The 12,440-nt window shown below is 44.2% G+C and overlaps 1 protein-coding gene and 1 long non-coding RNA gene across 3 annotated transcripts; both read left to right on the plus strand.

The window, feature by feature from the left end:
- Nucleotides 1–380: 380 nt before the first annotated feature.
- On the plus strand, nt 381–3,294 carry LOC133128594 (myelin-associated glycoprotein-like). Of its 2 annotated transcripts, none has more exons than XM_061242240.1 (4): nt 381–427; nt 1,203–1,285; nt 1,742–2,116; nt 2,657–3,294. In XM_061242240.1, the coding sequence occupies exons 2-4, from the start codon at nt 1,240–1,242 to the stop codon at nt 2,905–2,907; spliced, it is 672 nt and encodes a 223-aa protein (XP_061098224.1). In that variant the 5' UTR covers nt 381–427; nt 1,203–1,239; the 3' UTR covers nt 2,908–3,294. The 2 variants fall into 2 exon arrangements, with proteins under 2 accessions (XP_061098224.1, XP_061098231.1); XM_061242247.1 differs by having other exon boundaries at nt 1,742–2,000; nt 2,657–2,894.
- A 2,139-nt stretch (nt 3,295–5,433) lies between these two features.
- On the plus strand, nt 5,434–8,660 carry LOC133128679 (uncharacterized). Its single transcript, XR_009708774.1, has 4 exons — nt 5,434–5,530; nt 6,949–6,967; nt 7,082–7,153; nt 8,120–8,660. It is a non-coding gene; the product is annotated as an uncharacterized LOC133128679 (long non-coding RNA).
- The last annotated feature ends 3,780 nt before the right edge of the window (nt 8,661–12,440 follow it).

Genomic DNA, 12,440 nt, shown 5'->3' on the forward strand with positions numbered 1-12,440 from the left:
GCAGGTTCATGTTATTATCACAGAGGAAAAAGTTCATCGTAGATGGGAGGAAATGTTGCATATGGCCATATCTTTATGAAGAATATTCCAAGAATATTCACAGCATAACTTCCCCAGCATGCTTCAGGAAACGCCACACATGAGCAGTTCCCCTTTTGTGTGAGTTTGTTCTGGTGCTCTGCAGGCTGAGGGTCAGTGTGCAGTGGAGAGAGACTGGATGTTCTTCTGTTCTACAGTAAGTATATTTCCACTTGAGAGAGACTGGATGTTCTTCTGTTCTACAGTAAGTATATTTCCACTTGAGAGAGACTAGATGTTCTTCTGTTCTACCGTAAATATATTTCCACTGGAGAGTGACTGGATGTTCTTCTGTTCTACAAGAAGTATATTTCCACTGGAGAGAGACTGGATGTTCTTCTTTTCTACAGTAAGTATATTTCCACTGGAGAGAGACTGGATATTCTTCTTTTCTACAGTAAGTATATTTCCACTGGAGAGAGACTGGATGTTCTTCTGTTCTACAGTAAGTATATTTCCACTGGAGAGAGACTGGGTATTCTCTTGTTCTACAGTAAGTACATTTCCACTGGAGAGAGACTGGATATTTCTCTGTTCTACACATAAGTACACTTCCACCTGAGTAACGCTTGACTGGAGTGAAGCTCATTCATCCTCCCAAGAAGGGAAGTGTAGTGTTTATCATTTATTCTGAGGATAGATTGTGCCTGTGAATGATTTTGTTTTTGTATGAATATGTATTATGTTTGAGTACCTATTAAAATGTATTTTTTTGAATGCTAACTCATACAAGCAGTATAATGTGAATTTCAGAATGAATGCACATTACAGGCTATCCTTGGTAATATTGTTTTAATAACAACCTCCATTTTAATCTTTACATTTCACTGAAAATTGGCAGTAATATGCATATTTGCCTTTTTTCTGTTTTATAGTGTGTGCTTTCATGTTATCTTGAAGTGATGGGAATAGCAGTAGTAGTAGGACTAGTAGTAAAATGAATCAAACTTGCCATCACTTTATTTATTCAACTCTTCTGAATTTGTAGTGAAAGAGCTTTTAAAAATGAAAATGCAAAGACACCAGTGAGCCCCATGCTGCCGGTTGATAACAGGACTGAATAGGAGGTTCCCATGAACCATCTGCCGATTGGAGCATTTGATGACTGTGTTTCACCTCTCCAGATCAGCTCCACCCAGTGCTCCTCACTAATACTGAGACATGATTGGAGCAGAGAGACTCATCCTCATTGGCTGCCTGCTGCAAGGTAGGGCTTGGTGTGGGCGGGGTTATAGAATGTTCATTGTTACATTTTATGGTGATTTGACCAAACACTAATTTGAATTTCATTATGCAAAGTTGAAGAGATATGTAGAAATATTGCCAAGAGTCAGTGTTGATCATCCATTTTCTGAAATGCATGTGTGATTGTAATATTTCAAAATATAAATGTGCTCAGTGTGAAGTATTTATTTTATTCATGTTTTTTTCAGTTATGAGTTAAAAGGCATGCTACAGTGAATACATTTTTCAGTGTTCTCCTGGCTTGTACAATAAAGTGTGATTTCTGTGTGCTGTAGGATCACAAGTGTAATATTGTGCCAGTGAAGTGTTGTGTGTGTGCTTTAGGCTCACTAGTGTAATATTGTGACAGAGCTGTGTTGTGTGTGTGCTGTAGGATCACTAGTGTAATATTGTGACAGAGCTGTGTTGTGTGTTGTAGGAGCCCTGGGCAGAGAGTGGGCAGTCTGGATGCCTCAGAGTATAGACGCTCTGAGTGGATCCTGTGTGCTGATTCCCTGCAGATTTGAAATGCCAGAATATCACTCTAACTATGGGTCTACCTATGATAACTTGCTGAAACGCTATCCAGACTCCGTTACAGGACTATGGCGTAAAGATAGAAGAACAGTGTTTGATTCCAGAAGCCAATCTGAATCTCATCTGAAAGGAAGGATCACTGGAAAGCTTTTGCAGAAGAGGTGCACTACAGTTCTGGAGAACCTTCCTCAGTATTATAGTGATCAATATTACTTCAGATTAGAAACCTCTTATTTCCAATTGAATTTTCATCCAGCTGTTCAAATTATTATCAAAGGTAGGACACTTTCTGGTCGATGTCAAATTTATATGTAAACTTTGTGTCATAACTGCAATATTAGGGACAGCAGGGTCTGTTGTGTGTAGCATAACCATAGATCTGTATCAGACAGCTCAACTTCAAAATGTCATGTAAATATCTTATAAGTCAATCACACTGCTTTGTAGAAAGTATATACGGTTGCTCTGAAATGCAAAACACAAAAAACAAAACTTTGCTCCAAAGATTTGCACTCCAGTTTTTTCTTTTTTTCGTCTTGTACACTTTAGAGTTGCACGTTTTTATTTTTGTATGTTGTATCTGCTCCTCGGGGCTAAAAGTTTTTGTTTTTGTGTTTTGCACAACAGAGCCACTGTAGGTTTGATCTCAGATCAGAAAAAATCAGACAACTTTTGCTGCTACCTGTCCTTGAAAACATAATACATCATTTTGGAATACATACTGTTGATGTGGTGATTAGTATGTGCTCTGAGTGCTGTGTGACTCTCCAATCCTGAGACAGACAGTAACCCATCCTCATGTCTCCATGTCTCCTAGACTCTCCACCCAAACCCAAGTTAACCCCAGAGAAGGTGGAGGTGATGGAGGGGACCTCTGTGAATTTGAGCTGCTCTGCTGCAGCCCCCTGTCCCAAACTCCCCCCAAATCTGACATGGACCCCCAGGCTGAGTGAGAGTGTGGATCAACTGCAAGAGAATGAGGATGAAACCAAATCTGTGTCTTCTGATCTTATCTTCACTGCTTCCCACCTCCACCATGGGCAGAAGATCACCTGCAGGGCACTTTAAACACTGCAACAAGGAGGCAATCAGACGTCTGAGGCCAGTCTGACTCTCAAAGTCCGATGTAAAACAGCTATTTCACAATTATTCTTAGATTGAGTAAATCAAGGCATTATAATAATAATTGTAATAATAATAATAATAATATTTTTTCAAGCTGTTCCCATGCTTAATACATTGTACAGAATTAGCAACAAAAACATATTGCATTTGTATTCTCATATCTCTTAGATCCTCCAAAGAACACCTCAGTGTCAGTCAGTCCCTCTGGTTCAGTGTTAGAGGGCCGCTCAGTGACTCTGACCTGCAGCAGTAAAGCCAGGCCACCAGTGCAGAACTACACCTGGCATAGTGACATCCAACTCTGCATCTGCCACCCTCCTTTCATCTCTCTCCTCCGCCTTTGACTCTCTCTGTCCGCCTGTCTCAAAGCCACCTTGCACATCCCCTCCCAGTCCTTGGATATCTGCCACCCTCCGTACCTCCAGGGCCAGCCTCCGCGCAGCAGAGAGGAAGTGGGGGAAATCCAGAGACGCTTCAGACCTCACGACTTACCAGTCTCTCCTGGCGCCATTCTCTTCCGCTGTCACTGCCGCCAAAGCAAAACACAAATTCAGAACTCCGGTTCTAACCCCCGGAAACTTTTCTCTATTGTCTCCTCTCTCCTCAATGCACCGCCTCCTCCTCCTCAGTCCTCCTTTGCTGCTGATGACTTTGCTGATTTCTTTGATGAGAAGGTCACAGTCATCCGTAGATCCTTTACAACCACCGGCCCCCTCACTGTGCCCTTCCCCTCCTCTAGGCCCATCCCTTCCTTTTCCACTTTCTCCCCCCTTACAGACTCCTCCTCTGCCACCGCCCTACAACCTGTGCCCTTGACCCTCTTCTCTTCTCCAAACTATCATACCTGACATTCTCCCATTTGTCACCTCCCTTGTCAACTCCTCCCTGTCTTCCGGCTGTTTTCCGGCATCCTCCAAGAGGGCCCACATCACTCCGCTGCTAAAAAAGCCTACTCTGAATCCCTCCATCATCCAGAACTACCGCCCGGTATCTCTTCTTCCTTTCCTTTCTAAAACTATAGAACGAGCCGCTTCTACTCAACTTTCTTCTTTCTTTTCTAATAACAACCTGCTGGACCCCCATCAGTCTGGCTTCAGATCGGGCCACTCGACAGAGACTGCGCTCCTCTCCGTCAGTGAGTCACTCCATGCTGCACGAGCAGCCTCCCTCTTCTCTGTCCTCATTCTTCTAGATCTCTCTGCTGCTTTCGACACTGTGGATCACTCCATCCTCCCGTCTGCCCTGTCAGCAACGGGCATCTGTGGCACGGCCCTGGACTGGATTGAGTCCTACCACACTGGTCGCTCCTTCCAGGTTGCCTGGGCTGGTTCGGTATTGACCCCTCGGCCCCTCGCCACAGGAGTTCCCCAGGGCTCAGTCCTAGGCCCGCTTCTTTTTTCTCTTTACACTCGCTCCCTTGGCCCTGTGATTACTGCACATGGGCTATCCTACCACTGCTACGCGGACGATACCCAACTCTTCGTCTCGTTCCCGCCGTCTGATACGCCCTCGTCCCCAGCTTATCTACAAAAAATCATCAGACCGTACACCCCTGCCAGACCTCTTCGTTCAGCCTCCACAGGCCGCTTGCCACCTCCCCCTCTCCGAACCTCCACCTCACGCTCACGACTACTGTCTGTTCTGGCTCCACGGTGGTGGAACGAACTCCCCGTTGAGGTCAGAACTGTAGAATCTCTCCCCACCTTCAAGCGCAAGCTGAAGACACACCTCTTCAAGCAGCACCTCTCCCCATCCCTCCCTACCTCCCTGTGAACCTTAATTGTTGTCTCTGTGACTTGCTTTGTGTATCGGTATTTTTAGTTGGCTAGGTAAGCAGTATTTGGATAGTTAACTTTGGTCACTTTGTTTCTTTGTTCTCAAAAAAAAAAAAAAAAAGGCCCTCGTCCTTATCTTTGTTGTACAGGTAGCAGTTGAAATTGTACTTCCCTCTAGGGTCTTTCAGCGCACGTATCCCTGGTTATGTGTATGCACTTTGTTGTAAGTCGCTCTAGATAAGAGCCTCTGCCAAATACCAATAATGTAATGTAATGTAATGTAATGAAATACTTCAACTGTATGCTGTAAAGCCTGCACAACACAGTTATGAACTTGATGTAACACTGTTATTACCATTCACGACAGCTTATTAAAGTGTTTTTTTAAGTGTCTAACTTTTACCCTGATACCCTTAACTTTGGCTTACAATACTGTTGGTTTCCTACAGAAAACCTACAGCAGGATATCGTGCATCAACATAGTTTTTCTAGTGATGTGTTTCCAGGATCTGTATGACATTCAACTAAATAAATGGAATTGGAGGGTTAGAATACTCAAATTAAAGTGTAATACGCGGGGAATCAACATTCATCCTTTTCATACACAGCACTTTGTTGGGTTTCTGTCAATGAGTAATGTCGTATCAATATTGTTTAGGCATGAATAAGGTCCAACCATTCTGACTGTTTTTTCCAGGACTACACCTACTACCGCTGCTATATGTTATCATTGCAGCACTGATTTGTCTGAAAGTGCTGACTGTTGGATTCTGTCACTACAAAAATAAAAGGTCAGTACATATATATCTTTTTTAAATATTTATATTTGGTACCCAACTGGGGTGGTGAATCTTGTAAATATATTGTCTCGGCTAAATCGTGATGAACACACTGCTAACTGACGTCTAGCCTGTGGAGCTACTGGCCACCCTCGACGCTGGAACAGTCTGGCTCTGACCCGACACATTACATTTTACATTATTGGCATTTGGCAGACGATGAGGCTACAGCGGGCGTGCAATCGGCAAAAAATGTCCGACTGAAGACTGGAAAAAATGTTGTCTGTGTAACGAGTTGGAGATAGGCCCGAGTCTGAGGTGGGACTTCAACCCCGGCCTCTCACTCGGCCAAAGATGTTCGGTAGACGAACGCATTTGCATGACATTATTGGCATTTGGCAGACGCTCTTATCTAGAGCGACGTACAGTTGATTAGACTAAGCAGGAGACAATCCTCCCCTGGAGCAATGCAGGGTTAAGGGCCTTGCTCAAGGGCCCAACGGCTGTGCGTATCTTATTGTGGCTACACCAGGATTAGAACCACCGACCTTACGTGTCCCAGTCATTTGCCTTAACCACTACGCTACAGGCCGCCCTGTGGCTCATCCATGCCCCACATCATGGTGCCTTCTATCAGGCGCTCAGAACGGGGGATCCAATAGCGAGACCACAACGAAAGTTCTTTAGAAAATAAGGTCTTTATTTTCTCAGGGTAGGTTCGTACAGCGAGGGTCAATAGCCAGAAAACAGTTATAGCAGGGATAAACAGAAACAGGTCGAAAAACTACAGGTCAGAACAAGACAGAAGGAATAAGCTATGGTCAGGGACTAAACAGGTCAAAACAGGTATCAATACGAAAACGCTGGAGAGTATGGAATAAACACATAGCAATCTGGCAACTAACTGCACAAACAGAGGGGTTTTTATTCACAAGTATCGAGAGGGAATGGGAATCAGGTGGGGAAACAATCAGGAAGTGAAACAGGTGAAAAAAATGAATGAAGTGACAGGGAGACTACGGTGTGCATGGAGGTAAAAAAAACATGAAAACGCTAACAGCATAGGCTGAATACAGAACATGAAAAACACAAAACCTAACACCTTCACCGAATGAGCCATCCAGCAGCTGAGCACTGCTTTTAAAAGTGAACTTAATGCAGATCAAATATACATTAATCTGTCATTCATATTATAATATATCATATTTTATTTTTTTTCTTTAAGCAGCATTGTGAATGAAAATTGATTTGGATGGATGTAGCCAGTCATCTTGGGTCAATTGCTTTGTAACCAGGCAATTATGCTGTTAGTAAACTGTCAGTAACATTAAAACTACCCCATACAGTAAATGATTGAGGTCTGCAGAGACATACTGTGTAAACCGAGGCAATAACACATTCTCTCTCTACTCTGATTTTCACGTCTCCAGGTTGTCTAGAAGGCTGAAGGTGAGTCTCTCCATGCTTTCCTCCTCTTCCTCTTCTGAAACACACTGACTGCAGCTCAGCCTGATTTCTCCTGTATGTTACATTTGCACCATCTGTGTGACTTTTCCTTTAAAGGGAGGGAGGGACGGTGACACATACGCCAGTCTGCAGGTCGCCAACATCAGCCCTGAATATGACGTGCTGCAGGTGAATAAGTGGGACACTGAGAAATATGCAGCAGGGGGCGCCACTACACTGAGTAATCATATTTCTGAAACTGAAATGTGTGCAGAATGCCTCAGTATCAGAGATGGGTGCAGTACAGACAGGATTAGATCTGAATTTGTCTTTAATCACTCAGATGTGAACCTTACACACCTTACTGAAGGGCTGAAATGCACTGTAGAATCACATTGACTGGATTCAATCAACATTTGTCCCTGGGGTGGCCTGTAGCATAGTGGTTACAGTAAAGGACTGGGAGACGCAAGGTTTGTGGTTCTAATCCCGGTGTCGCCACGTTAAGACCCGCACAGCCTTTGGGCCCTTATCCCTGTATTGCTCCAGGGGAGGGTTGTTTCCTGCTTGTTCTAATCAACTGTAAGTCGCTCTGGATATCTGCCAAATCCCAATGATGTAAAATGCATAAGCTTGTTCTTTAAAAATGACATTATTTGGTGTTGCTTTAAATAATTGTGTGTGTGTGTGAATGTGTCTGTGTTTGTGTGTATGTATGTGTGCATGGCTGTATCTGTGTGTGGTCATGTGTACGTGTGTGTTTTTATGTCTTTGTGTGCATGGCTGTGTGTGTGTTTGTGTGTGTCTGTGCATGTGTGTCTCTGTGTGCATATCTGTGTCTGTGCGTGTGTGTGTGTGTTTGTGTGTACGTGTGTGTTTGTGTATGTGTATGTCTGTGTGTGCGTGTGTGTGTTTGTTTCTATGTGCATGTTTGTGTTTCTGTGTGTTTGTGTATGTGCATGTCTGTGTGTATGTGTGTGTGTGTTTGTGTATCTGCATGTCTGTGTGTGTGTGTGTGTGTGTGTGTGCGTATGTGCATGTCTGTGTGTGTGTGTGTGTGTGCGTGTGTGCATGTGCGTGTGTGTGTGTGCATGTCCGTGTTTGTATGTGTTTGTGTGCATGTCTGTGTGTGCGTCTGTATGCTCCATATCGTAGGTTAAAAACAAACACCAGAAAGACACTGTGACCGCACAAGAAGAGGCTGATGACAAGCAGGACACTGGAGATGGAAACTGAGACAGACGCAGTGGCTCATTAAAACTATCAGCTTGTTGTGTTTCCTTGAAAGCTGATGTCTTCAAAAATTTGGGCACCCTTGGTTTAATTGTCTAAACTTGTTACAATGAATCGGTACATGATCAAAAGCAAACCTGAACTCTAAATGGTACAGTTAAACATTCTTCCAGCAAATTGTATTTTCATTTTTTTATTATTTAAAAATTCTAAAAAGGAAAAGGGGCCTAAAAATGTGGCATTTTGGCATGCAGAAGAATATTTCTGAGCTAGTGGTGTTCTGCCCGGAAGAATGGGGAAAATTCTAAAACCAAGAATTGAAAAAATGAGTACCTCTCCAGGACACGCATTCACAGCACCAATTTACCTTTCCTTTGTCCAAGGGACACGCGCGCTCGCACGCGCACACACACACACCCTACTAACTTCCCCTACTAACTTCCCGTTAGTTTATCTGTTCTGTGTTTGTACGTTTGTTTAATAAATATATTTTATTAAACCCGGTGTCTGTTTTGGCATCACATAGACATGAGTCTTTCGAAGAACTTCCAACCTTCAGGTTATCGGTATGTTTAATCATTAATATTAGTAGTTTTAATTATTAATTAAAATACTAAATTTGTGGTTAGATATTTCTGATAACAGTAATTTTATGAGACTGATTAATTTTTGCAGTTATACTGCAACATAACATTAATTGGCGCCCCGGTTTCGTAGAGAGTAAAATCCCTACGTTATTTGGCGGCCCGTGCAAGGAACCTACATAATTTGGTGCCCTGTGCGAAGGACACTACATAATTTGGTGCCCTGTGTGAAGGACCCTACATAATTTGGTGCCCTGTGCGAAGGACCCTACATAATTTGGTGCCCTGTGTGAAGGACCATACATAATTTGGTGCCCTGTGCAAAGGACCCTACACTTATTACATATCAGTCCTGGACGGGCGCCCATTGGGCACCGGGCTAGTAAAGAGGATAAGCGGCCCTCTGACCATGCACATCGTGCGGGGCGAACACACTGAGCGCATCCAGTTCTTTTTAATTCACTCCGCTACCTTACTCCTAGTCTTAGGTCATTCATGGCTGGTCCAACACAAGCCAGGTGGGAGATGCTATCCTCCAGTGGGGCCCCCAGTGCACATTTCATTGTGGGCAGCTATCACCGAGAACCCCGGAGACTGGCGGCCCCAAGCTAGATACTGCCATTGATAGCGAGGAGGAGGAGGCTGGGTTATTGATTGATCAGGGGGGATCCCCGCCACTATTTGAAGGGGGGAAGGAGAGTTTGGCCTAGGATTTGCTTGTGGACTGGGAACCTCTGGTGGACGATTGGCCCGGCAAGGAGTTCTCCGACTCTGACCCTTTTGGGGAGGTGACACCCTTAGCTCCATCAGGAAAAGAGGGGGAGAGCGTGATGGGAGCACTCACCCTCCCATTGCCAGCAAATGTTCCCCACAAATACATTGATTTAGTGTGCCACTGTTTTACCACCCCATTGACCATATGACTGTGCAATAAATTTATATCCAGGTACAGTGCCTCCTAGGGGCTCTTTATACTCTTTATCCATCCCTGAAAGCATCGCTATGAAAGAGTATTTTCAGGAAGCACTGGCCAATGGGTTTATTAGACCCTCCACATCACCGGCGGGCGCTGGCTTCTTTTTTGTGGGGAAAAAAGATGGAGGGCTAAGACCCTGTATTGACTACCGGGAATTGAACAGTATTACTATAAATAACTGGTACCCCCTCCCCCTGATGAACTCGGCATTCGAACGTCTGCAGGGGGCAAAACTAGACCTCTGCAACGCCTACAAGCTGGTACGCATCAGGGAGGGGGATGAGTGGAAAACCGCTTTTAACACCCACAGCGGTCACTACGAATACCTGGTGATGCTAACTCCCCTTCCGTCTTCCAGGCACTTGTCAACAACGTGCTCAGAGAGATGTTGGAGAAGTTTGTCTTTGTATATCTGGACGATATATTGATCTTCTCCAAATCTCATGCTGAGCACGTCAATCAAGTAAGACAATTCCTCAAGTGCCTGCTGGATGCACGCCTATTTGTGAAGGCAGAGAAGTGTGTGTTCCACACCACATCCATCTCCTTTCTGGGGTTCATCATATCTGAGAGGCAGCTCTGAAACCGGACGCTCTCTCCCAGCTATATGATGGGTCAGAGGAGGACCGTCATCCTGCACCGATTGTCTCAACCACCCAAATAATGGCTCCAGTGAGCCAGGTCCGGGGGGCGACCCTCTGGGTCGTCTGTTCGTCCCCAACAAGACACGGGCTCAGGTCCTTCAGTGGGGTCATTCGTCCCAGATGACGGGGCATCCGGGGGTCCATCGTACCCAGGCGGTTCTGGTGGCCAGGGATGAACAAAGAGTTTGTTTCTGCTCGTGCAGTGTGCGCCCACAACAAGGGGTCAGACCGGTCCCCACCCAGTCTTCTCATACCCTTGCCCATCCCTAGCTGTCCTTGGAGCCACATTGCCATGGATTTTGCGACTGGTCTGCCAATATCAGACGGACACACGGCAATCCTGGTGATTGTGGATCATTTTTCCAAGGCGGCCCACTTTATTCCCCTTCTGAAGCTACCGTCTGCTCCCGAGACCGCCTGACTGGTGGTGGACCATGTTTTTCGGATACACGGCCTTCCAATAGACGTGGTGTCTGATCGTGGTTCCCAGTTTATGGCACGGTTTTGGCGTCCATCCAGAGACCAATGGCCAGACTGAACGCACTAACCAGTCCTTGGAGAGCACGCTTTGGTGTCTGGCCTCTGCCAATCCCTCCTCCTGGAGCCGCCAAATCACCTGGGCGAAGTATGTGCACAACACCCTGCGCAACGCTTCCTCAGGTCTTTCTCTTTCCTCTGGTCAGGCCCAGTTCGGGTATCAACCGCTACTGCTACGGTCCTGTCATGGTTTTCACTGGCTACTACTGTAAATTTCAGTATTCATCACTCTAGACCTCTAGACGGCTTGCCAGCTTAGTTCAGCAGGAGAGATTACCTCCCGCATGTGGAATGCGGGTGTAATCATGGCCAATTGCAGTCAGCTGCTTGGAGACCTATTTAAGTCTCTTCCTGGCACTGCTCTGAGCTTTGGTGTTTCAGTCTGACATGTACACAGAGCCGGTATAGAGGTATTAAGGTAGACAGTCAGATAGAGAGTGTTGAAGACTGAATTGCTTTTAATCTTGAGAAGCATTCAGTTAGAAATTAGAAATTAGAAATAGAGAGGCTTAGGGACCTAGTTTGTTTTCCTTTGGGTTGGTTAGGTTCTGAGAACCTTCCATATTTTTGTTTCTGGGTTCCGCTTCTGTTTTGAAGAGCGATTGGCAGAGTTTGGCACATAAAGTTTAGCCCGTTCGAAACTGCCGATAAAAAATTCTCGTTTTGTTTTTCCTGACCAGTATAGCTCAGGTCAGTTTTTCTTTCACTTCATGTTTTGGGCATTACTATTGGATTTGTTTAAATTAAGTTAAAAACTATTGTATATACTGTATGACAACAATTATCTTATGACTGCTCTGTTAATCTGTCGACATTACACTTGAAATAAATAAATAAAAGTTTGCTGGTTCATAATTGATTACTTCTGAAACACAAATCATACTTCCGATACACAAGCTGGTTGGTGCCTTGCATGCTGTGTGAGTGTGTATGAATGGGTGAATGAGAAGCGTAAACTGAACAGCACTTTGGATAAAGGCGCTATATAAATTCCAACCATTTACCATAGGACAACTAATATTCTCTAATATTAGTTTCATGCATTTTATAATTATTTAAATAGTTTATAATATTGTAATATTTTTACATGAATTGTAACTACATCATCTTTATAGTGGAGTGATTCGTACAGTATGCCAATAAGTACATTTGGTACAATGTGTGCGTGCATGAATGCATGTGTGTGTGTGTTTGTGCGTGCGTGTGTGTGTATGTGGGGGTGTGTATGTGCTTGCTGTGTTATGTACATTATGCTGGGAAGAAGTACAGTAAAAACAGGCAGAGAAGCACAATCTCAAAAGGACAGTAAAAATAATAACCTTTGAATCATATACATGAGAAAAGATGTTTCCATAAGGATCTAATTCTAATATATATTTCTTGAGTAAACGGAAGTAAGAAAGTAAGTCAGTCTTTTTATATAGCACCTTTTAAAACTTGGGTTACAAAGTGCTTCAAAATAAAACACCACATTCATACACAACAATGCAACTTTATAAAAT

Source organism: Conger conger, chromosome 1, assembly GCF_963514075.1.
Source record: "Conger conger chromosome 1, fConCon1.1, whole genome shotgun sequence".
NCBI classification, from domain to species: Eukaryota; Metazoa; Chordata; class Actinopteri; order Anguilliformes; family Congridae; genus Conger; species Conger conger.

Coding starts and splice junctions, on each gene's coding strand:
- LOC133128594 (XM_061242240.1), top strand. CDS start 1,240: ATGATTGGAGCAGAGAGACTCATCCTCATTGGCTGCCTGCTGCAAG. Junction 1,286..1,741: donor CATTGGCTGCCTGCTGCAAG/GTAGGGCTTGGT, acceptor TGTGTGTTGTAG/GAGCCCTGGGCAGAGAGTGG. Junction 2,117..2,656: donor TGTTCAAATTATTATCAAAG/GTAGGACACTTT, acceptor CATGTCTCCTAG/ACTCTCCACCCAAACCCAAG.